Genomic DNA, 25,706 nt, shown 5'->3' with positions numbered 1-25,706 from the left:
TCCTCTGCTATACTTTCAGACTACTTGGGCCGTACAGACACTTTTCCTACCATCCGTTGTTACATTAGGTCTAAATGGTTCACAGGTTGGTCTGAAGCCGTACTAGCTCCCATCACTTCTTGCTCCGTACTAATAGGTAATGTAAAAGGTGCCCTTCTTCCTTCTGAGGTTGACCTTTCATCACCAAAGATGGATATAAGTGTTTCAGATCCTCTTCCTGTAGAGTCAGAGAAGCCCCTCGAAAGTTCAGATGAGACAATGTCTCGCGAGATTCATGTGGGATTAAAAACCTGTGATGCTACTCTCGAAAGCGAGGAAGTAGGATCACCGGTTCACTTGTTAGATGAAAGTGAAGATATCACCTCCGATACCATAAATGTCTTGACTAGGGCTCAGATCAAAGCCCAGGCTTCTCCTACTGTCCATCCTTTGATTTTCCCTGACTTTAAGCCTTTAGACATATCGAAGGACTCCTTTGTCAAGTTACAACATAATTGCCCTTCTCTTCAGAATTGCCATAATGCCGCTAAACAAAATCAAGTTATCCAAAGGAAAAACTTTTCATATAAATTTGAATATATAAAAGGTATCTTGTACAAGTCAGTATTCAAATTAAATTCAGATGAGATAGACTATTCCATCTTAGTTGTTCCAAGTCATTGCAGAGAGACTGTTCTTAAAATGGCTCATGACCTGCCAGTGGCCGGACATTTCTCGCATCGTAAAACTTTAAATAAAATTAGGGAAACCTATTTTTGGCCTAAAATGTCCTCAGATGTCACTAACTATTGTAGATTGTGTAAAGTTTGCCAACTGTCATCCTCCCGAGGTACCAGGCGAGTACCTATGGTCAAAATGCCTATCTTTACGGTACCATTTGAAAGAGTAGCTATTGACATCATTGGTCCTTTATCTCCACTTTCATCTGGGGGACATAGATATATATTAACATTGGTTGATTATGCTTCGAGTTTCCCTGAAGCCATACCCTTAAAGACCATAACTACTACAGAGGTGGCTGAAGCCCTTTTGTCCATCTTCTCCAGAGTGGGCATCCCTAGAGAAATTTTGTCTGACCGTGGGACACAATTCACATCTGACTTAATGCAACATTTATACCAACTTCTGGGAGTGAAGCCTCTCTTCACCACACCCTATCATCCCAGCTGTAATGGGAGGATTGAGCGCCAGCATTCGATTCTCAAGTCCATTTTAAGGAAACTTTGCTCCCTTAAACCTAAGGAGTGGCACCGTTACCTACCCTGTGCTTTGTTTGCCATGAGGGAAGTTCCCAGTGACTCTTTGGGGTTTTCACCTTTTGAACTTCTCTATGGTAGACAGGCCAGAGGTCCACTGTCCATCCTTCATGACTTATGGACTAATGAGGAGGTAAATGCTGAGGTTCAGTCTTCTTACCAGTTTCTCCTTGACCTTAGATCCAAACTTGAGGAGACCTCTGACATAGTTTCGAAAAACCTAAGCTTGTCAATGGGCCAGTACAAAACGTATTTTGATTCCAAAAGTCAGAGGAGAAGTTTTAAAGTAGGAGATGAAGTTCTTGTACTTTTGCCGATTAAGTCAAATAAATTATTAGTAGCATGGAAAGGTCCATATAAAGTATTAAAAATTTGTGGGAAAGTTGATTACCTCATAGAGGTCAAGGGGAAACCTAAGCTTTATCATATCAACATCCTTAAGAAATATTACCGAAGAAATTCGGTTAACTGCCTTAACAACTTTGACTTAGTTTTTCCACACGAACTTGATAAGACAACTGAAGAATGTAAGGTGTGTGTAATTGACACCTCTAACTTAGACTATGATGAAGAACTACATGACTTGGCGACTCTTGACCACTCGGACGCAACCAACATTAATATTAATGAATCTTTGGATGACCATAAGAGACATGAACTACTTCAATGTGTGAGTAACTTTTCAGACGTCTTTACTGATATTCCAGGTGGTACCTCCACGGTAGTCCATAAGATTGACTTAGTGACGGACAATCCTAAATGTCCTAAATGCACTAGAAGACAAAAAGAATGCAGATGTAATATATACAGACTTTGCAAAAGCCTTCGACAAGTGTGACCATGGCGTAATAGCGCACAAAATGCGTGCTAAAGGAATAACAGGAAAAGTCGGTCGATGGATCTATAATTTCCTCACTAACAGAACACAGAGAGTAGTAGTCAACAGAGTAAAGTCCGAGGCAGCTACGGTGAAAAGCTCTGTTCCACAAGGCACAGTACTCGCTCCCATCTTGTTCCTCATCCTTATATCCGATAAAGACAAGGATGTCAGCCACAGCACCGTGTCTTCCTTTGCAGATGACACCCGAATCTGCATGACAGTGTCTTCCATTGCAGACACTGCAAAGCTCCAGGCAGACATCAACCAAATCTTTCAGTGGGCTGCAGAAAACAATATGAAGTTCAACGATGAGAAATTTCAATTACTCAGATATGGTAAACATGAGGAAATTAAATCTTCATCAGAGTACAAAACAAATTCTGGCCACAAAATAGAGCGAAACACCAACGTCAAAGACCTGGGAGTGATCATGTCGGAGGATCTCACCTTCAAGGACCATAACATTGTATCAATCGCATCTGCTAGAAAAATGACAGGATGGATAATGAGAACCTTCAAAACTAGGGAGGCCAAGCCCATGATGACACTCTTCAGGTCACTTGTTCTATCTAGGCTGGAATATTGCTGCACACTAACAGCACCTTTCAAGGCAGGTGAAATTGCCGACCTAGAAAATGTACAGAGAACTTTCACGGCGCGCATAACGGAGATAAAACACCTCAATTATTGGGAGCGCTTGAGGTTCCTAAACCTGTATTCCCTGGAACGCAGGAGGGAGAGATACATGATTATATACACCTGGAAAATCCTAGAGGGACTAGTACCGAACTTGCACACGAAAATCACTCATTACGAAAGCAAAAGACTTGGCAGACGATGCACCATCCCCCCAATGAAAAGCAGGGGTGTCACTAGCACGTTAAGAGACCATACAATAAGTGTCAGGGGCCCGAGACTGTTCAACTGCCTCCCACCACACATAAGGGGGATTACCAACAGACCCCTGGCAGTCTTCAAGCTGGCACTGGACAAGCACCTAAAGTCAGTTCCGGATCAGCCGGGCTGTGGCTCGTATGTTGGTTTGCGTGCAGCCAGCAGCAACAGCCTGGTTGATCAGGCTCTGATCCACCAGGAGGCCTGGTCTCAGACCGGGCCGCGGGGGCGTTGACCCCCGGAACTCTCTCCAGGTAAACTCCAGGTAAACGGAAATTATACCCTGTTCCAGTTCACCTTAGGGATGCATTTGACCGAGAGGTAGACAAATTATTAAAACTAAAGTTCATTGAACCTTCAGTATCTTCATATTGTTCACCAGTAGTCATGGTTAATAAGGAGGATAATTCATATAGACTTGCTATTGACTTCAGAGGCCTTAATGCTATAACTCGGTGGGATGCTGAGCCTATGCCCTTAAGAGATAGCGATCTACACAAATTTTATGACGCTTCCTTCTTTTCAGAGATTGATATTGCACAGGCATATCATCAAGTAATGTTAGATCCTTCTTCTAAGCAGTACACCGCTTTTCCTACACACCAAGGACTGATGCAGTATAGAACTATGCCCTTCGGTTTGGTAACTGCCTGTGCTACCTATGTGAGACTGATGAGAAAGGTCTTGGGTAATATGCCAAATGTTTCAGTTTATTTTGATAACATTTACGTAATGACATCCACGTGGGGCGAACATATCCAAACATTGACATCAGTTTTGCGTAGGTTACGCTCACATGGCCTCACTGCCAAGCCAAAGAAATGCGTCCTTGGGTATAACAAGATTAGATATCTTGGACTGATACTTTCTAATAACTCTCTGCAGCCTCTCCCCAGTAAGATCAAAGCTTTATTAGAATTTAAATTCCCCAAAACCAAGAAACTCATGCGAAGCTTTCTTGGTTCTGTAAATTTTTATGCACGGTTTATCCCGAATCTTGCTGATCTTAGAGGCATCTTATCTGACTTCCTTAAAAAGTCTGTGAAGGAACCTCTTGAACTTTCCGAAGTAGCTCGGGAAAAGTTTAATGAGATTAAAAGTATCTTTTCGAAAGACCCTATACTTAAGATTCCAGATATTAATAAAACATTTTGTTTGAGAACTGATGCCTCCAATACTGGCTTAGGTGCGGTGCTACTACAATACCGTGATGGTACTCCCTTCCCTGTATGCTTCCTAAGCCGGAAACTCCTTCCCGCAGAAACAAGATACTCCACAATAGAAAAGGAATGTTTAGCCCTTGTGTGGGGTATCTCCAAACTTAAATTTTATTTGTTGGGAAAAGAATTCATTTTAGAAACGGACCACAAACCTTTGATATACCTAGAAACTTTTAAGGGAACCAACAGTCGACTCTTGAGGTAGACATTGGCACTCCAGGCTTTTAAGTTCCATATTGTGTATATCAATGGTTCATCCAATTATTTCTCTGACTGGTTAAGTCGTGACAGTCAGTAGAAGATTTGTTGCCTTACGCGACTTCCACATCTTAGAACTTTTTCCTCGCCTATTCTTCTTATACTCCTTGACTATAAGTCTTGGTATGGGGGAGTGTGAGGGAAAAGTTCAATAGATAGGAGTAGAGAGGGAATATATATATATATATATATATTAACAATAGTTTCACTGCCGGCTTCTAGTTAAGGTAGGGTAAGTCAATCTCCCATTTTTCCTGCCTTTTCTTCCCCTCCCTGAAATTGATAGTTTGTCTGCCGGCTACTAGTTAAGGTAGGGTAAGTCACGCTCCCGTTTTTCCCGCCTTTTCTCCCCCTCCCTGAAATTGATAGTTTGTCTGCCGGCTACTTGTTAAGGTAGGGTCAGTCTAGCTCCCGCTATCCCTTCCCCTCCCTCTTCTCCCCCTCCCCCCCCGAAAGGTGACGTGTGGGGCTCTGGTTAAACAGTAAATCACTAGACTCACAGCTCCCAACTCTACTGTAAGTACATGCCTGCCTTGTATTCTAGTGGATTTATTGGTTGAAAGCTTCACTTTTGACCAATAATAAACTTAGTCCTTTCAGTCTTGCTCTAGGTTGACTGTTGTAATAATCACCACGTCTTTTGAATATTGTACACTACCATGAAGAGTGATTATTTAAGCAGTGGGTAACCTGTCTATCTTTCCAGCTTGGATGTCAGAGAGGGTCACCTGGCAATCAACGAGTAGAACAGGAGAAGGACTAACGTCCAGAGACTTCTCCAGGTTGTATTGAAGTACCTGTGCACCAGTATGAAATTGCAGGACGTAACTCCACAGCATTGCAGCGGTAAAGAACCTGCTTTCCTGTCTTCGGGATAGAATACTCACTGGTATACTGTGAAGAACTAGCCAGTGGATGGTCACCAACACCTGCGACCCCCCCCCCTTATCATCACCAACGGCTACGGTTTCAACAACAGTGTCACCAACACCAGACAACATTGTAGATATTAGTGTTGAGTTCAAATGTTATTTTATTCATTTCATTTTTCATTTTTCTTTCAAATAGGATATACCTTTCATGTTTTGTTGTTTTATGTTTGATTTAATAAATAGTGTTTATCTTTGTGAATTATTATTTCTTTTTCTATTCATTAATTTTCCTGTGGAGGAGCCAGCCTGAGTAATACTGTCTGAAGTTGTTACAGGGCTGAGTAAGCCTTCAGTCCCTCAGCCTTGAGTCGATGTGTTCAGTCCATCAATCTTGAATAGAATACGGCATATGAGCGGAGAAGCAGCTTATAAACCGTAGACATACACAGGACAGAACACATCGACTCAAGGCTGAGGGACTGATTACCTCATTCTCCTCCTGTTCTTCAGGTTTCTCCTTTGTATGGACTGATAAAGCCACTGTGTGGCGAAACGTTTCCTCAATAAAGATACCCAAGAGCTGCACATGTGTCTAATTCAACAACATGTCGGTTCTCTGAACCATTCATCTACATCTCTTGAAACTGGGCAACTACCTGAGAAATGGAAGACAGCTAATGTAGTCTCCATATTTAAGAAAGGAAACAGAAATGAGGCACTAAACTACAGACCTGTGTCTCTGACTTGTATAGTATGCAAAGTCATGGAGAAGATTATCAGGAGGAGAGTGGTGGAACACCTGGAACGGAACAAGATTATAAATGAAAACCAGCATGGGTTCATGGAAGGCAAATCCTGTGTCACAAACCTTCTGGAGTTTTCTGACAAGGTAACAGAAGTAAGACACCAGAGAGAGGGGTGGGTTGATTGCATTTTCCTGGACTGCAGGAAGGCCTTTGACACAGTTCCTCACAAGAGATTAGTGCAGAAGCTGGAGGATCAGGCACATATAACAGGGAGGGCACTGCAATGGATCAGGGAATACCTGACAGGGAGGCAACAACGAGTCATTGTACATGAAGAGGTATCACAGTGGGCGCCTGTGACGAGTGGGGTCCCCCAGGGGTCAGTGCTATTTTTGATATATGCGAACGACTTGATGGAAGGAATAGACTCTGAAGTGTCCCTATTCCCAGATGATGTGAAGCTGATGAGAAGAATTAAATCAGATGAGAATGAGGCAGGATTGCAAAGAGACCTGGACAGGCTGGACACTTGGTCCAGAAACTGGCTTCTCGAATTCAACCTTGCGAAATGCAAAGTCGTGAAGATTGGGGATGGGCAAAGAAGACCACAGACAGAGTATAGGCTAGGTGGACAAAGACTACAGACCTCACTCAGGGAGAAAGATCTTGGGGTGACCATAACACCGAGTACATCACCGGAGGCACACATCAACCAAATAACTGCTGCAGCATATGGGCACCTGGCAAACCTGAGAATAGCGTTCCAATACCTTAATAAGGAATCGTTCAAGGCACTGTACACTGTGTATGTTAGGCCCATACTGGAGAATGCAGCACCAGTCTGGAACCCACACCTGGTCAAGCACGTCAAGAAGTTAGAGAAAGTACAAAGGTTTGCAACAAGGCTAGTTCCAGAGCTCAGGGGAATGTCGTATGAGGAAAGGTTGAGGGAAATCGGAATGACGACACTGGAGGAAAGAAGGGCCAGGGGAGACATGATAACGACATACAAGATACTGCGGGGAGTAGACAAGGTGGACAGAGACAGGATGTTCCAGAGAGGGGACACAGAAACATGGGGTCACAATTGGAAGCTGAAGCCTCAGACTAGTCACAGGGATGTTATTAAGTATTTCTTCAGTCATAGAGTCGTCAGGAAATGGAATAGCCTAGCAAGTGAAGTAGTGGAGGCAGGAACCATACATAGTTTTGGTATGACAAAGCTCAGGAAGCAGAGAGGGGGAGGACCTAGTAGCGATCAGTGAAGAGGCAGGGCCAGGAGCTGAGTCTCGACCCTTGCAACCACAATTAGGTGAGTACACACACACACGTAGGGAAGGCACTACAATGGATCAGGGAATACTTGTCAGGAAGACAGCAGCGATTCATGGTACGTGGCGAGGTGTCAGAATGGGAACCTGTGACCAGCGGGGTTCCACAGTGGTCAGTCCTAGAACCAATGCTATTTCTGGTATTTGTGAACGACATGACGGAAAGAATAGACTCTGAAGTGTCCCTGTTTGCAGATGACGTGAAGTTGATGGCTAAAGCTCCCGCTTCACACACGGAGGGCCCGGGTTCGATTCCCGGCGGGTGGAAACATTTCGACACGTTTCCTTACACCTGTTGTCCTGTTCACCTAGCAGCAAATAGGTACCTGGGTGTTAGTCGACTGGTGTGGGTCACATCCTGGGGGACAAGATTAAGGACCCCAATGGAAATAAGTTAGACAGTCCTCGATGACGCACTGACTTTCTTGGGTTATCCTGGGTGGCTAACCCTCCGGGGTTAAAAATCCGAACGAAATCTAATCTAATCTAACCAGGCAGAACTACAAAGGGATCTGGACAGGCCACAGACCTGGTCCAGCAATTGGCTCCTGGAGTTCAATCCCACCAAGTGCAAAGTCATGAAGATTGGGGAAGGGCAAAGAAGACCGCAGACGGAGTACAATCTAAGGGGCCAGAGACTACAAACCTCACTCAAGGAAAAAGATCTTGGAGCGAGTATAACACCAGGCACATCTCCTGAAGTGCACATCAACCAAATAACTGCTGCAGCATATGGGCGCCTGGCAAACCTCAGAACAGCATTCCGACATCTTAATAAGGAATTGTTCAGGACCCTGTACACCGTGTACGTTAGGCCCACATTGGAGTATGCGGCACCAGTTTGGAACCCACACCTAGCCAAGCATGTAAAGAAACTAGAGAAAGTGCAAAGGTTTGCAACAAGACTAGTTCCAGAGCTAAGAGGTATGTCCTACGAGGAGAGGTTAAGGGAAATCAACCTGACGACACTGGAGGACAGGAGAGATAGATTGGACATGATAACGACATACAAAATACTGAGAGTAATTGACAAGGTGGACAAAGACAGGATGTTCCAAAGATGGGACACAGCAACATGGGGACACAGTTGGAAGTTGAAGACACAGATGAATCACAGGGATGTTAGGAAGTATTTCTTCAGTCACAGAGTTGTCAGGAAGTAGAATAGTTTGGGAAGCGATGTAGCATTAAGCAGAGGTATGATAAAGCTTATGGTTCAGGGAGAGTGACCTAGTAGCGGCCAGTGAAGAGGCAGGGCCAGGAGCTTGGACTCGACCCCTGCAACGTCAACTAGGTGAGTACAACTAGGTGAGTAGACTACCTCAGTCAGTTACGTCTCAAACGTTATGGGCATCACCGGTTCTGTAGTCAAGTCTCTATCTTGGATTTACTAATAATCAGAAGAAAAATGTTTCTGGACTAAAAGCTATGAAGAAACTGGGCAGCAAACATGACAGTAAAGTGAATGGCAATAAAGACTGCAAGATTTGCTTGTCATTTTACACGTTCTTGAGACAGAAAGACGAAAACGATATTTCTGGAAGAGTGTGAAATATTTATCCCTCGAGTGACTGGAGAGAAGTATCAAATAGTACATATAAAAGTAGTATTAAGTAATCAGCAATATGATTGAACTCTCAATGCCTTGTAAAGATGACAAGTTACGTTGGACAAAACTGGGTAAGTGTTTGCTTCTGTAATTTGAACTAACATCCTTGGGGAGACCTTTGATATATTTGCTTTACAAAGATTCCGAATTCTCAAGCGAGTGTTTTTCCAGATATAGTGAGTAAAAGTGAGTAAAATGATGATGTCACTATACCCACTAAGAACATTACAGACCTGCAAACTGATGTAAACAAAGTCCTTCAGTGGGCCAATGACAATATGATGTTTAATGAGGACATTCTGAGGAAAGCTTAAGCAAATAAAATCTGGAATAGAATACTACGTCACTTGAACTCGAATAACTCGCTGTACAGACAGGCTTCACTGAACATATAATTACAGTGAATTTCAAAATGGTATACTGTATACTGTATACCAAAATGGTATACAATACTGGTATACAATACTTTTCTGTACTCGACTGAAGAAGCCTACTGTGTTTACCTGGAGTTTACCTGGATAGAGTTCCGGGGGTCAACGCCCCCGCGGCCCGGTCTGTGACCTGGCCTCCTGGTGAATCAGAGCCTGATCAACCAGGCTGTTACTGCTGGCTGCACGCAAACCAACGTACGAGCCACAGCCCGGCTGGTCAGGAACCGACTTTAGGTGCTTGTCCAGTGCCAGCTTGAAGACTGCCAGGGGTCTGTTGGTAATCCCCCTTATGTATGCTGGGAGGCAGTTGAACAGTCTCGGGCCCCTGACACTTATTGTATGGTCTCTTAACGTGCTAGTGACACCCCTGCTTTTCATTCAATTCAATTCAATTCAAAGTTTATTCTCTATAAAGATTACAATGTTGAATTTACAGAATTTGGTTGTTGTGTGGTTTACATGTAGTTAAATAATGATTACAGAATGTACCACTAGATCGCCTAGCATGGCTAGGCATTTCGGGCAGACTTAGTTTAATTCATTGGGGGGATGTTGCATCTTTTGCTTTCGTAATGAGTGATTTTCGTGTGCAAGTTCGGTACTAGTCCCTCTAGGATTTTCCAGGTGTATATAATCATGTATCTCTCCCGCATGCATTCCAGGGAATACAGGTTCAGGAACCTCAAGCGCTCCCAGTAATTGAGGTGTTTTATCTCCGTTATGCACGCCGTGAAGGTTCTCTGTACATTTTCTAGTTCAGCAATTTCACCTGCCTTGAAAGGTGCTGTTAGTGTGCAGCAATATTCCAGTCCAGATAGAACAAGTGACCTGAAGAGTGTCATCATGGGCTTGGCATCCCTAGTTTTGAAGGTTCTCATTATCCATCCTGTCATTTTTCTAGCAGATGCGATTGATACAACGTTATGGTCCTTGAAGGTGAGATCCTCTGCCAAGATAACTCACAGGTCTTTGACGTTGGTGGTTCGCTCTATTTTGTGGCCAGAATTTGTTTTGTACTCTGATGAAGATTTAATTTTCTCGTGTTTACCATATCTGAGTAATTGAAATTTCTCATCGTTGAACTTCATATAGTTTTCTGCAGCCCACTGAAAGATTTGGTTGATGTCCGCCTGGAGCCTTGCAGTGTGTGCAATGGAAGACACTATCATGCAGATTCGGGTATCATCTGCAAAGGAAGACACGGTGCTGTGGCTGACATCCTTGTCTATGTCGGATATGAGGATGAGGAACAAGATGGGAGCGAGTACTGTGCCTTGTAGAACAGAGCTTTTCACCGTTGCTGCCTCGGACTTCACTCTATTGACTACTACTCTCTGTGTTCTGTTAGTGAGGAAATTATAGATCCATCGACCGACTTTTCCTGTTATTCCTTTAGCACGCATTTTGTGCGCTATTACGCCATGGTCACACTTGTTGAAGGCTTTTGCAAAGTCTGTATATATTACATCTGCTTTCTTTTTGTCTTCTAGTGCATCTAGGACCTTGTCGTAGTGATCCAATAGTTGAGACAGACAGAAGCGACCTGTTCTAAACCCATGCTGCCCTGGGTTGTGTAAATGATGGGTTTCTAGATGGGTGGTGATCTTGCTTCTTAGGACCCTTTCAAAGATTTTTATGATATGGGATGTTAGTGCTATCGGTCTGTAGTTCTTTGCTATTGCTTTACTGCCCCCTTTGTGGAGTGGGGCTATGTCTGTTGTTTTTAGTAACTGTGGGACGACCCCCGTGTCCATGCTCCCTCTCCGTAGGATGGTAAAAGCTCGTGATAGGGGGTTCTTGCAGTTCTTGATGAACACGGAGTTCCATGAGTCTGGCCCTGGGGCAGAGTGCATGGGCATGTCATTTATCGCCTGTTCGAAGTCATTTGGCGTCAGGATAACATCGGATAGGCTTGTGTTAATCAAATTTTGTGGCTCTCTCATAAAAAAATCATTTTGATCTTCGACTCTCAGTCTGGTTAGCGGCTTGCTAAAAACTGAGTCATATTGGGACTTGAGTAGCTCACTCATTTCCTTGCTGTCATCTGTGGAGGACCCATCTTGTGTAAGTAGGGGCCCAATACTGGACGTTGTTCTCGACTTTGATTTGGCATAGGAGAAGAAATACTTTGGGTTTCTTTCGATTTCATTTATGGCTTTTAGTTCTTCCAGAGATTCCTGACTCCTAAAAGATTCCTTTAGCTAAAGTTCGATGCTTGATATTTCTCTGACCAGTGTCTCCCTACGCATTTTAGATATATTGACCTCTTTTAGCCGCTCTGTTATTCTTTTCCATCGCCTGTAAAGGGAGCGCCTGTCTCTTTCTATTTTACATCTACTCCTCCTTTTTCTTAGAGGAATAAGCCTTGTGCATACATCGAGTGCCACCGAGTTAATCTGTTCTAGGCATAAGTTGGGGTCTGTGTTGCTTAGTATATCTTCCCAGCTTATATCGGTTAGGACTTGGTTTACTTGGTCCCACTTTATGTTTTTGTTATTGAAGTTGAATTTGGTGAATGCTCCCTCGTGACTAATCTCATTATGTCGGTCTGGGGCTCTGCGCATACATGTCTGAACCTCAATTATGTTGTGATCTGAGTATATTGTTTTTGATATGGTGACATTTCGTATCAGATCATCATTGTTAGTGAAGATGAGGTCTAGTGTATTCTCCAGTCTAGTAGGCTCTATTATTTGCTGGTTTAAATTGAATTTTGTGCAGAGATTTAAAAGCTCGTGTGAGTGTGAGTTTTCATCAGAGCTGCCTCCTGGTGTTATTACTGCAAGAATATTATTTGCTATATTCCTCCATTTCAGGTGCCTTAAGTTGAAATCCCCCAGGAGCAAAAAGTTGGGTGCAGGAGCTGGCGGATTTTCCAGACAGTGGTCAATTTTTAACAGCTGTTCCTGGAATTTCTGGGATGTTGCATCCCTAGGCTTGTAGACTACCACAATGACTAGACTACCACAATGACTAGGTTTTGGTTCTCGATCTTTACTGCTAAAACTTCCACTACATCATTTGAGGCATTAAGCAGTTCTGTGCAAACAAGTGACTCTGCAATGTACAGGCCAACCCCCCCCCCCTTTTGCCTGTTCACTCTGTTGCATCTGTATAGGTTGTAACCTGGGATCCATATTTCGTTGTCCAAGTGATCCTTTATGTGGGTCTCAGTGAAAGCCGCGAACATTGGCTTTGCCTCTGCAAGCAGTCCACGGATGAAAGGTATTTTGTTGTTTGTTGCTGGCTTTAGACCCTGTATATTTGCAAAGAAGAATGTCATCGGACTGGTGGTATTGTTGGTACTAGGGGGATTTTTTTTCTGGCATTAGTATCTGTATCTGTTGGTTTGGAGTGGAGGCCATCGACTGTGGTTCCACTCCAGGAATGACTGGATTTGGTGTACGATTTCTGCCATTTCCTGCCAGTTTTTTTTCCTTCCCGGCACTAAAAAACCTCTCCCTCTTGAGTGGCTGTGGCTACCCAGGTTTTCCCATGGCCTGGATGTTTTGTATCTTTTTGTCCCCTTTAGATGGTGTGCCTGGCAATTTAAGTTATAGCACAGTCTTTCCTGTACCGAAGAGGTACACATTTCAGGGTGAAAAAGCTTACAGGAAGGGAGTTTGCATTTTCCTGTTGTCATATGGGCATCGCATTTTCTAGGGTGGTCATAGTTGCACGTCCTATCCGTTTTTCCAGATTTCCCATGCCTGCAGATACCAAGTGCATAGTATGTGCACAGGCTTGGTTTCCATTTGACTTGGGTTTCCGTGACTGTATTCCCTGTTGGTGCATGTTTACCTATCTTATTCCTATCCTCACTAGCACCAAAAATGGAGCTCCCACCAGTTGTTTTTGGTAATATATCCTCACTATTGCTAGTGGAGTCCTCTTGTTTGCTATTTCCTGTGGTATTTCTTGTTTGCAATATTGGTTTTATCTTATCTTTGACTACACTTGTTTCCCCACTACGGCTCCTGTCTCCCATTAGGTCATTTATATTCATTCATTCCTGCGAATAATTCCCAACTACCTGGACAAAATCTCCAGCTTCACCATTACAGTCTCCCAGGACAGCACCTCCAGCTTCACCTTTACTGTCTCCCAGGACAGCACCTCCAGCTTCACCATTACTGTCTCCCAGGACAGCACCTCCAGCTTCACCATTACTGTCTCCCAGGACAGCACCTCCAGCTTCACCATTACTGTCTCCCAGGACAGCACCTCCAGCTTCACCATTACTGTTTACCAAGACAGCACTATCAGCCCCACATTTACTGTGTAAGCAAAACATTTCGAAATAAAGATACCTATGTGTCTTACCTAACAAGACATGTAAGCAACATTTAGGCAGCTTTATTCCGAAAAGTTTCGTCTACACAGTAGGCTTCTTCAGTCGAGTACAGAAAGTTGGTAGGAGCAGTACAGATGTGAAGACGAAGTAATCAGTCCATCACCCTTGAAGAAGTAATTTAGAGGCTGTCAGTCCCTCAGCCTGGAGAAGAGTTTTGTTCCATAGTCTGAAACAATATGAAGCTTAAGCGAGTGTGGAGAATTATATACTGACCACCAGACTGACAACCTCTATATGTCTTCGAGAGTTATGGACTGACTACATCGTCTTCACATCTCTACTGTTCCTGCCTACTTTCTGTACTCGACTGAAGAAACCTACTGTGTAGGCGAAATGTTTCGGAATAAAGATGCCTAATTATTGTTTATGTGTCTTACTAACTTGGAATGCGTGAAAGGCATTGAATTGTGCTTCTTGGAAGTAGATTAAAAAAAATGCATCATATTTTACACATGAATATTTTAAAGGATTAATCCCAAATCTGCAAACAGAAATTGCCCTTATGAAATTAAGAGTCTGTGCATACAGTGAGTAAAACATCCAATGATAAGCAAAAGTGCAAAGTGTATACTAAGAAATAATACAAAAAGTGTAAGGTGACCAAAACACTTCAACAACCTTCCTACATAAAGGGACATATCAGTATATTCTTAGCTGGCTTCAAGCTTCTTGAGTCAGTTCCTGATCAGCCGAGCTGTGGTGCATATGATGGTCTGTGTTCTGCTAGCACCAGCAACCTGGTTAATCATATCAGCAGCTGGAAGGCCATGTCTGATAGCACCAGTAACCTGGTTGATCATATCAGCAGCTGGGAGGCCTTGTCTGGGACTAGTTTATAGGGATAGTGACCCCCAAAACCGTCTACTGGTTCCCAGCATCATCATTTTTAATATACTAGACATCTCCTGTCGAGGCAGATGACCCAAGATAAGAGAAGACGCTTACCATCATTCATTCATAGCAAATTACCAGATACATGCAGACATCACAGGTCGGATGACCCTTCAAACTGCAACATCCTCAGTACAATGACTTAGCTTCCACCTCCAGGACTCTAAGTCTTGCTGATCGGTTTCCCTGAATCAGTACATAAATGTTACTGTACTCACACTCCAGCAGCACATCAAGTCACAAAAAACACTTCACCTCACTCACTGTGATGTTAGATGTTCCAACCCTGATGTTAGATGTTCCAACTCACTGTGGTGTTAGATGTTTCAACCACAACCTCTCCTTCCTTCTAACTCTGCTTTATACATCCTCCTAGTCATCCCATGGCCTCAAAAACCCTTCCTCAGCTCACTGAATACTGTCGGTAACCCCACATCTAATCTCCACTCTACTGAAATCTCTTCAAAATATTCACACCACTCACATCCTTCAAACGTGATAGCTATACTACCTCCAACCTGCTCCTAACCAACGCTTACAACCCATGCCTGACATGTAACAGTGCTGGTACCGTTATTTAGAGTGAAATATTTACAACAAAAAAAGCTAAGGCGGTATTGAGCATTTAGTGCTGCTCAGATATAACTCACAAGCACCTTCTTATAAGTTAAAATGTAAGTAACTAACCTCAAGTCTGTTGAACTCGTCAAAACAAGCCCAACTGCCAGATGCTGCAACTCCAGTGAAGAACTTTCCCATGGCAATGAAGTCTAAGTCATCAGAACAATTGAATACCAGGCAATTCATAGCCAGTGAGCGAGCCAGGTCCTGCAAGAAAATGATGCCTTATCTCAGGGAAAAAAACATAAATCAAGAAACCTGTTAATTATTTTTCAAACAGTGAAATGCCTCTACATTTGTCACATCAATGTACATGATTCCCTACCAGTCATAAGTGCTCTTAATTCCATGAGTCAGCTACGACACTCTCGTGTCAGAAGCCAGGTAAAGGTATGGAAGAATTGTAGAGAGTAAGTTCATCTTTAGTGGAGTTCCTCTCGCTTTAGTCTCCAAATGCTTAATGAAATTGATGAATTAACTAAGGCACATCTTCAGTGAGGGAACAAATTACAACCTCACGTTGTCAATTAGTAGTCAGAAAACAAAAGAAAACTTCAACTGAATTTAATTAACTTGAAACAAAGGAAGACAGACAACAATCTCTCTTTCAACATTATATCATACAAGTGAAGCCTCATACCAATGGTGAATCACTCAAAATTAATACAATCACTGCCACCAAGTGAGGTAGATATTAATTACACTGGTCAACAATTTTTGAAAAGTTGTGTGCTTCTGAAATGAAATTAGTTAATTCTTATGTATCTTCATGCAGTGAATCCAAATATCACCTTGAAAAAATGTTTAATGGTTATAGGTTTAAAGATACGAGACATGTAATATAATATTTAATTATTTCATTATAACGTACAATATGTGTCAGTATGTCTTAAACTGTCTACTCTCTGCCTTTTTGCTTGACGCTTATAGTGGGCTGAAGAATCATCTCTTGCCAATGCCCTGCAATAGTCTGTAAGCATTCTTGTGCCCCATTTGCCCTGGTACCATTTTTCAATGGTTGAAATATCTTGGTGAAACCTTTCACTATGTTCGTCATTAATTGCTTCACAGTTCGCTGAGAAAAAAAGTCTAAATGTGAGTCCAAAAAGTGGATTTTAAGTGGCATGTTACATCCTATGTTCTTGTAAGCCTTGATGAGGTTTTCCACCAATTCTTCATAGTTGCCTTCTCTTCTGTTTCTGAGAAATTCCTTCACCACTAACTTGAATGCTTCCCAAGCATCTTTCTCCTCCCCATGAAGGTTTGATTCAAAGTTACCGTCTTTAAGAAGCTCTCGAATCTGAGGACCATTGGAGACTCCCTCTCTTATCTTAGCATCGCTCAGTGAGGGGAATTTTGATGTTAAATACTTGAATCCTTGACCGGATTTGCCCATAGCTTTTACAATGTTTTTCATGAACCCCAGTTATATGTGTAGCAGCAAAATTTTGTTTGGTTCAATGAGTTAGTTGTTAGTTTAATATGTTTATTATGCACCCCATACCCATCCTGTGGGCGGTAGTCAAAAGATTACAGAGGTACATAATTGGTCCAGGGACTGGACTCCAAAGTTTTGATAGCTGAGCAAGTTACAGAGGTAATGAACTCACAATTTACAAAGGTAATGTTGGTTCAATGAGAGGTTGATGTTGAACATTTTTCATCCCAGGCTCCAATGATTGACGAGGTGACCAGTCTCTCCTGATGTAGTGGGAACCTCTTGCACGGCTGTCCCATTCACACAGAAGGCAGCAAGCAGTACTTGGTGTATCTGCCCTGCAAGCCCATCACAAGAGCAAACCTTTAAGTCACCACAGAGTTGCCACTGATGTTCATCATCCTGCTCTTATCCTCTTCACCAATCTTGCATCCAAAATATAGGTGATATACCTTTCTAACCATAGCAGTTATGCGACACTTCTGTAATGCCAAGGTCACCTGCCCTATTCGCACCAGTACGAGGCATCTGAATGAAGAAAACAACAGTTAGAAGATAAGCAGAAAATTTATTCATTAATTTATCATTATAATACAGACAGTGACAGCTAAGCAGAAGTATTTATATCATTCAGTAGGAAAATAAAATTAATATAATATTCCTCACATGCATACCTGGAGTATACCTGGAGAGGGTTTCGGGGGTCAACGTCACTAGCTCGGTCTGAAACCAGGCCTCCTGGTGGATCATGGTCTGATCAACCCGGCTGTTACTGCAGACTGCATGCAAACTGACGTATGAACTGCAGCCTAGATGGTCAGTTACTGACTTTAGGTTCCTGTCCAGTGTCTTACTGAATACAGCCAGGGGTCTATTGGTAATCCCCCTTATGTATGCTGGGAGGTAGTTGAACAGTCTTGGGCCCCTGACACCTATTGTGTTGTCTCTCAATGTATTCGTGACGCCCCTGCTTTTCACTGGGAGAATGTTGCATATCTTGAACATTAAAATGGTATAAAATACAGACAGGCTGTTAGGTAAGACACATATGCAACAGCTAGGCGAGTACAGAAAGGGTATCTTGGTACAGACCTGAAATCAACTTTGACAACTTCTACTAGTGAGAATGGCTGGATTTGAGAGTGATGTGACCTCCCAACCACTACATTCTTACTTCTCCTGGTTGTATATAAGGCTCCATCCTGTCACTTCAACTCCATATTGTTTCAGACTATGGAACAATACTCTTCTCCAGACTGAGGGACTGACCACCTCAAAAACTTCAAGGGTGATGGACTGATTAAATCGTCTTCAAGTCTCTTCTGCTTCTATCAACTTTTCTGTACTCGACTGAAGAAGCCTACTGTGTAGACGAAACGTTTCGAAATAAAGATACCTAACTGTTGCATATGTGTCTTACCTAACAACGTTGCATATCTAGTTGAGTCTTTTGCTTTCATTGGGAGTGATTTTTGCGTGCAAGTTTGGTACTAATCCCTCTTGGATTTTTCAAGTATATATTATCATGCATCTTTCTCGCCTGCTTTCCAGGGAATACAAATTCAACTGTTCCCAGTAATTTAAATGCTTTATCGTACTTATGTGTGCCGTGAAAGTTCTTTGTATACTCTTCAGGTCAGCGATTTCGCCTACCTTGAAGGTGGCAGTTAGTGTACAGCAGTATTCCAATTTAGCTTGCCCAGTGAATAATTATTGCAAGTGTAAAAAGCGTTTGGCTAAGAAAATCACCTCCCTTTCACTTCAACATATAAACTTTCACATCACAATAAGATGAGAGTGGTGAGCTTTCCAGTGTGAGCTGTCAGCTTAGCTACTCGTACAAGGTAAACAGAAAACAAAAGTCCTCCCAAAAGGCAACCAGCCTTCTGGTCAGACATTTATTGTATGCCTGTTTAACCAGGCTGTTGCTATTATCTAAGTAAACAAGAAAATCCATGTTGTCCTGGGAAAAGTTTGGACGTCCTGGCTAACTGAAGAAGATTTTATACCGCACTTACGATTAGCACTTATAACGAGCCTGAAATATTGATGCTGAATCATCAGCAAAAAGAATGAACTCACTAGTATTAACTAGTTTTAAAGTCTGGAATCAGGGGCATCACCAGAACTTGCATATAGGAGGTGCTTTAATGTGGCGATCTGGTTGGAAGAGGAGGCTTAAGGAGTCAGTCTTAAAACAGCATTTATTAGTATTATTAGTAGTAGTAGAAGTAGCAGTACTGTTTCTGTGGCTAATGGACTTTTTGGGTGGTTTCAGACAATTTTTCACTTGCCTACCACCGGCACCGCCCCAATACAAGAATTACTTTGGCTGAAATGATTCAGGTAACAAGAAGTATTTCAGGCAAAAGGATGCAAGTGTCCTTTTACTTAATGTATTGTCAGTAATTTTACCAATATTAATAAAAAGAAGTAATTCAGTGGCTACACCATCCGAGAAAGAACAGCCTCCTTTACCTCAAAACATGAAAAAGGAATAGTAGAGGGTGATTCTTAGTCTTGGTTACCTGGAATAAAAGGTGTCATTCCTGAAGCAGTATGGGTTCAGAACGTAATAATTAATGTACCATTCTTATCATTCAACACTTTCACCACACTCACACATTATCACTGTTTTTGCAGAGGTGCTCAGAATACAACAGTTTAGAAGCATATACGTATAAAGATACACAACATATCCCTCAAAACTGCCAATATCCCAAACCCCTCCTTTAAAGTGCAGGCATTGTACTTCCCATTTCCAGGACTCAAGTCCGACTATATGAAAATAACCGGTTTCCCTGAATCCCTTCACTAAATATTACTTGCTCACAATCCAACAGTTCATCAGGTCCTATATATCATTCGTCTCCATTCACTCCTACCTAACATGCTCATGCATGCTTGCTGGAAGTCCAAGCCCCTCGCCCACAAAACCTCCTTTACCCCCTCCCTTCAACCTTTTCGAGGACGACCGCTAACACGCCTTCCTTCCCTTGCAGATTTATGCACTCTTCATGTCATTCTACTTTGATCCATTCTCTCTAAATGACCAAACCACCTCAACAACCCCTCTTCTGCCCTCTGACTAATGCTTTTATTAACTCCACACTTTCTCCTAATTTCCACACTCCGAATTTTCTGCATAATATTTACACCACACATTGCCCTTAGACAGGACACCCATATAAGAGTGTTGGTACCACCATACTTTCATACATTCCCTTCTTTGCCTCCATAGATAACGTTTTTTTGTCTCCTCATATACCTAAACGGTTAACCTCGTCCTTCATAAATCCATCCACTGACACGTCAACTCCCAAATATCTGAAAACATTCACTTCCTTCATAATCCTCTCCAATATGATATCCAATTTTTCTTTATCTAAATAATTTGATTCCCTCATCACATTACTCTTTTATATATGTATATATATATATATATATATATATATATATATATATATATATATATATATATATATATATATATATATATATATATATATATATATATATATATATGTATATATATATGTATATATATATATATATATGTATATATATATATATATATATATATATATATATATATATATATATATATATATATATATATATATATATATATATGTATATATATATATATATATATATATACACACAGATATATATATATATATATATATATATATATATATATATATATATATATACAGTGGACCCCCGCATAGCGAACGCATCGCATAGCGAACAATCCGCATAGCGAACGCTTTGTTCGCCAAAATTTTGCCCCGCATAGTAGACAAAAACCCGCTCAGCGAACTTCGTCCGAGACGCGTCCAATGTGCGGCCTCAGCCAGCCTCACATGTGCCGCCCGTCCCATTGTTTACCAGCCAGCCTCCGCGGTAACATTCAAGCATACACTCGGAATATTTCGTATTATTACAGTGTTTTCGGTGCTGTTTCTGGAAAATAAGTGACCATGGGCCCCAAGAAAGCTTCTAGTGCCAACCCTGTGGTAAAAAGGGTGAGAATTAGTATGGAAATTAAGAAAGATTTTGAAGGGTTTGGGGCTAACCCTGAGAAGCCTATGCCAGTTGTGGAATCCATTGTGCCTACTTCAAAAATTAAGGAAATGTGTGCACAGTGGGTTGAACTGCAAACCTTTATGGATGAAAATCACCCTGACACAGCTGTTGCAAGCCGTGCTGGTGACTATTTCAATGACAATGTTATGGCCCATTTTAGACAAATCGTAAAGGAACGGGAGGTACAGAGCTCTATGGACAGATTTGTTGTGCGACAGAGGTCCAGTGACTCTGAAGCTGGTCCTAGTGGCATTAAAAGAAGAAGGGAAGTAACCCCGGAAAAGGACTTGCTACCTCAAGTCCTAATGGAAGGGGATTCCCCTTCTAAACACTAACACTCTCTCTCCCCTCCTCCCATCCCATCAATCATCACCAGATCTTCAATAAAAGTAAGTGTCATGTAATTCTGCATGCCTTTTTCAGTTTGTGTGTACTAAAATTAACATTTTTTTGTGGTAAAAAAATTTTTTTTTCATACTTTTGGGTGTCTTGCACGGATTAATTTTATTTCCATTATTTCTTATGGGGAAAATTAATTCGCATAGCGAACATTTCGCATAACGACCAGCCCTCTTGCACGGATTAAGTTCGCTATGCGGGGGTCCACTGTATATATATATATTTCTTTCTTTCAACACACCGGCCATATCCCACCGAGGCAGGGTGGCCCAAAAAGAAAAACGAAAGTTTCTCTTTTAAATTTAGTAATTCATACGGGAGAAGGGGTTACTAGCCCCTTGCTCCCGGCATTTTAGTCGCCTCTTACAACACGTATGGCTTACGGAGGAATAATTCTGTTCCACTTCCCCATGAAGATATATATATATATATATATATATATATATATATATATATATATATATATATATATATATATATATATATATATATATATATATACATAAATACATATATACACATATATATATATATATATATATGTATATACATAAATATATATATACATAAATACACACACACATATATATACATATGCAAGGAATTCGCGAGAGCAGGCGAAATATACACAAACACTGATCTCTGGCTGAAGGAGACTCGAATCTACGAACCTTGGAACAAGGTACGCAGTGCTATACCAAACTCACCACACTGGACCAGTACCTTGGAGTCCAGCTTGCGCTAGGCTTTGGTCCAAGGCAGCCAGCTTTCAGGGAGAAGGCTTACAGCTTTTCATCTCATCCCCTGCATGCATCAGCCTTGCATTGTTAAAAATCTCTTGTAAGGCTGATGCATGCAGGGGATGAAATGAAAAGCTTTAAGCCTTCTCCCTAGAAGTTCAGGTCCATTATGTTCCATTTAAACATGGGTTTTAAATTCAAGGTTCACTGTATCAAGGCCCAGTAACTCGAGGATCAGTATATTCAAGTCATTTAAATTGAAGTCCATTAAATTAATACTCATTGAACCTGGCTCATAAATCAAGGTTCATTAATAAAGCGAGTTCCAATAATTCGAGGTCCAATAAAGCAAGGTCCAATAATTCGAGGTCCATTAAAGCGAGGTCTATTAAAGCGAGGTCAAATAATCAGAGGCTCAATACAGCTAGTTCCAATGAAATGAGGTCCAACAAAGCGAGGGATTTATACTTTAATTGACACTGGCTAACTGGTCCATACCTTGACTGTTTCCGTCTTGCCAGTGCCAGCGGGGCCCTCGGGTGCACCTCCCAGGTGGGCATGGAAGGCAGTTACCAGTGCATGTTGGGCACGACAGGTGAGTGGCGTGACCACCAGGCGTCCCGCTGCTCCCACGTACTCCCAGCCCCAGGGAAGACAAGAGTACAGCATCTTGGCATCAATCTCATCCTCGTTCAGATAACATCTGACGCAACATATTATTATTATATTATGATTTTATATATCGTAAAAGGAATTTAAATTTATTTTTATATAATTTTATTTAGAAGTTTACAGTAAAAATTCTACCTCAGCAAATTTCAAAGCCAAGTTCTATCTAATGTTTACTTCCACCCGTCCAGGATACCACCCGTCCAGGATACCACCTGTCCAGGATACCACCCGTCCAGGATACCACCCGTCCAGGATACCACCTGTCCAGGATACCACCTGTCCAGGATACCACCCGTCCAGGATACCACCTGTCCAGGATACCACCTGTCCAGGATACCACCCGTCCAGGATACCACCCGTCCAGGATACCACCCGTCCAGGATACCACCTGTCCAGGATACCACCCGTCCAGGATACCACCCGTCCAGGATACCACCCGTCCAGGATACCACCCGTCCAGGATACCACCTGTCCAGGATACCACCCGTCCAGGATACCACCTGTCCAGGATACCACCTGTCCAGGATACCACCTGTCCAGGATACCACCTGTCCAGGATACCACCCGTCCAGGATACCACCTGTCCAGGATACCACCCGTCCAGGATACCACCTGTCCAGGATACCACCCGTCCAGGATACCACCCGTCCAGGATACCACCTGTCCAGGATACCACCTGTCCAGGATACCACCCGTCCAGGATACCACCTGTCCAGGATACCACTCGTCCAGGATACCACCCGTCCAGGATACCACCCGTCCAGGATACCACCCGTCCAGGATACCACCTGTCCAGGATACCACCCGTCCAGGATACCACCTGTCCAGGATATCACCCGTCCAGGATACCACCTGTCCAGGATACCACCTGTCCAGGATACCACCCGTCCAGGATACCACCCGTCCAGGATACCACCCGTCCAGGATACCACCCGTCCAGGATACCACCCGTCCAGGATACCACTCGTCCAGGATACCACCCGTCCAGGATACCACCCGTCCAGGATACCACCCGTCCAGGATACCACCCGTCCAGGATACCACCCGTCCAGGATACCACCCGTCCAGGATACCACCCGTCCAGGATACCACCCGTCCAGGATACCACCCGTCCAGGATACCACCCGTCCAGGATACCACCCGTCCAGGATACCACCCGTCCAGGATACCACCCGTCCAGGACACCACCCGTCCAGGATACCACCCGTCCAGGATACCACCCGTCCAGGATACCACCCGTCCAGGATACCACCCGTCCAGGATACCACCCGTCCAGGATACCACCCGTCCAGGATACCACCCGTCCAGGATACCACCCGTCCAGGATACCACTCGTCCAGGATACCACCCGTCCAGGATACCACCCGTCCAGGATACCACCCGTCCAGGATACCACCCGTCCAGGATACCACCCGTCCAGGATACCACCCGTCCAGGATACCACCCGTCCAGGATTCCACCCGTCCAGGATACCACCCGTCCAGGATACCACCCGTCCAGGATACCACCCGTCCAGGATACCACCCGTCCAGGATACCACCCGTCCAGGATACCACCCGTCCAGGATACCACCCGTCCAGGATACCACCCGTCCAGGATACCACCCGTCCAGGATACCACCCGTCCAGGATACCACCCGTCCAGGATACCACCCGTCCAGGATACCACCCGTCCAGGATACCACCCGTCCAGGATACCACCCGTCCAGGATACCACCCGTCCAGGATACCACCCATCCAGGATACCACCCACAACACCTGACTAGTAGCCAGGTACCTCTTTACTGACAGATAAATATGTGCAATAAGTGTGAAGACAATGATATTGACTCTAGGTAGGTGTTGACTCCGGTATAAAGTGTTTACTCAGGGTCGGTACTGACTCAGGGTAGGTGTTGACTCAGAGTACTGTAAGTGTTTAATGACAATTGATCTACCCCAGGGGATGTTAACCTGGGTTGTTGGCGTCCTAGGGAGCACCTCAGTATGTTTCAAGGATAATCGAGAACCCAGAGCAAAAATATATATGTATTGTGTATTTGCTCTTAACAACAGTAATTATAAGAATGAAAACTAGTTTCCTAATTTTCCAATTTAAATAAAGAGGACATTTTTCATTTTTTCATTTATGATTTCAAATACAGGAAGGAGCGAGGCGTAGAGACGAGGACCAACTGTGACCCAAAATAAGTTAAGAACATTTGATCTATCTTTTTCCAGCTGATCAGATGTGAGAGTGAATTACTAAGTACGTCAACGGACTCCCATACTTCTCCCATAGCAATGCTACCTCAGTGCTTCGTGCACTAACATTTAACAAATGGAATTATAAGTCCTTGTCAGACACATTGTGTTACTATAGCCTCCTCTGGACGAGGCTGCTGCTCAATGGTAAGAGCTCTATGTGGCGTTGGAGACTGGACAACTGGGGTGTTTTCATGATGCCTTGACGTGACGGAGCCTCTCTGGACAGTGCAGGTTCCAGGCATGATGCTTCGTGCCGAAGTTTGGACACCTCTCCTCTTTTTTGGTTTATCCAAACAGTCTTTGGCTGGGTGAGACCCGTTGCAGATACCACACACATCTTTAAATTGACGTCTGGCACTTAGGTGACTGTATCTGTGGAACCTGAAGCACCTCAAAGGATATACATCCTGACCTAGTATTTTTCCCCAGCAACCGAGATCCAGTTGAGCTGAGAGAGGTTCCTTATGAGACCTGTCTCACTGGTACATTGCCATCCTTTTGAAGTTTGGAACTTTAGACAATGTAAGGACAAAGGAAGGCATCAACAAAGACAAGGCCAAGAGTAAAATTCATATTGGAAAAGCTGTGTATAAGGGTTGCTTTACCAAGACAACGGCTGTGAAGGCTAGAAGTAGGATAGAGAGTTTTGGCAGAGGACCAGTCAGTAGGATGACTGGGATCTCTAACATGACAGAAAATGGCATTATTGGTATCGGAAAGACTAAACTTTTCTTGTGTTCCTCAAGTTTGTCAGAA

General features: G+C 43.0%; 1 protein-coding gene across 1 annotated transcript in view; it reads right to left on the bottom strand.

The window, feature by feature from the left end:
- The window catches only part of LOC128700457 (dynein axonemal heavy chain 12-like), a gene marked incomplete at its 5' end in the record, with an annotated part of 447,977 nt that overhangs the window by 242,770 nt on the left and 179,501 nt on the right, over nucleotides 1-25,706 (bottom strand). Inside the window, 2 exons of the mRNA XM_070079936.1 lie at nucleotides 15,430-15,570; nucleotides 22,531-22,735. Of these exons, the coding sequence (XP_069936037.1) occupies nucleotides 15,430-15,570; nucleotides 22,531-22,735 (346 nt within the window). The remainder of the gene's footprint in view (nucleotides 1-15,429; nucleotides 15,571-22,530; nucleotides 22,736-25,706) is intronic.

The sequence above is a fragment of the Cherax quadricarinatus genome, unplaced genomic scaffold, assembly GCF_038502225.1.
Source record: "Cherax quadricarinatus isolate ZL_2023a unplaced genomic scaffold, ASM3850222v1 Contig49, whole genome shotgun sequence".
Lineage (NCBI taxonomy): Eukaryota > Metazoa > Arthropoda > Malacostraca > Decapoda > Parastacidae > Cherax > Cherax quadricarinatus.
The sequence above is the reverse complement of the archived record's forward strand: the minus strand, read 5'-3'. Positions and strand labels throughout refer to the sequence as shown.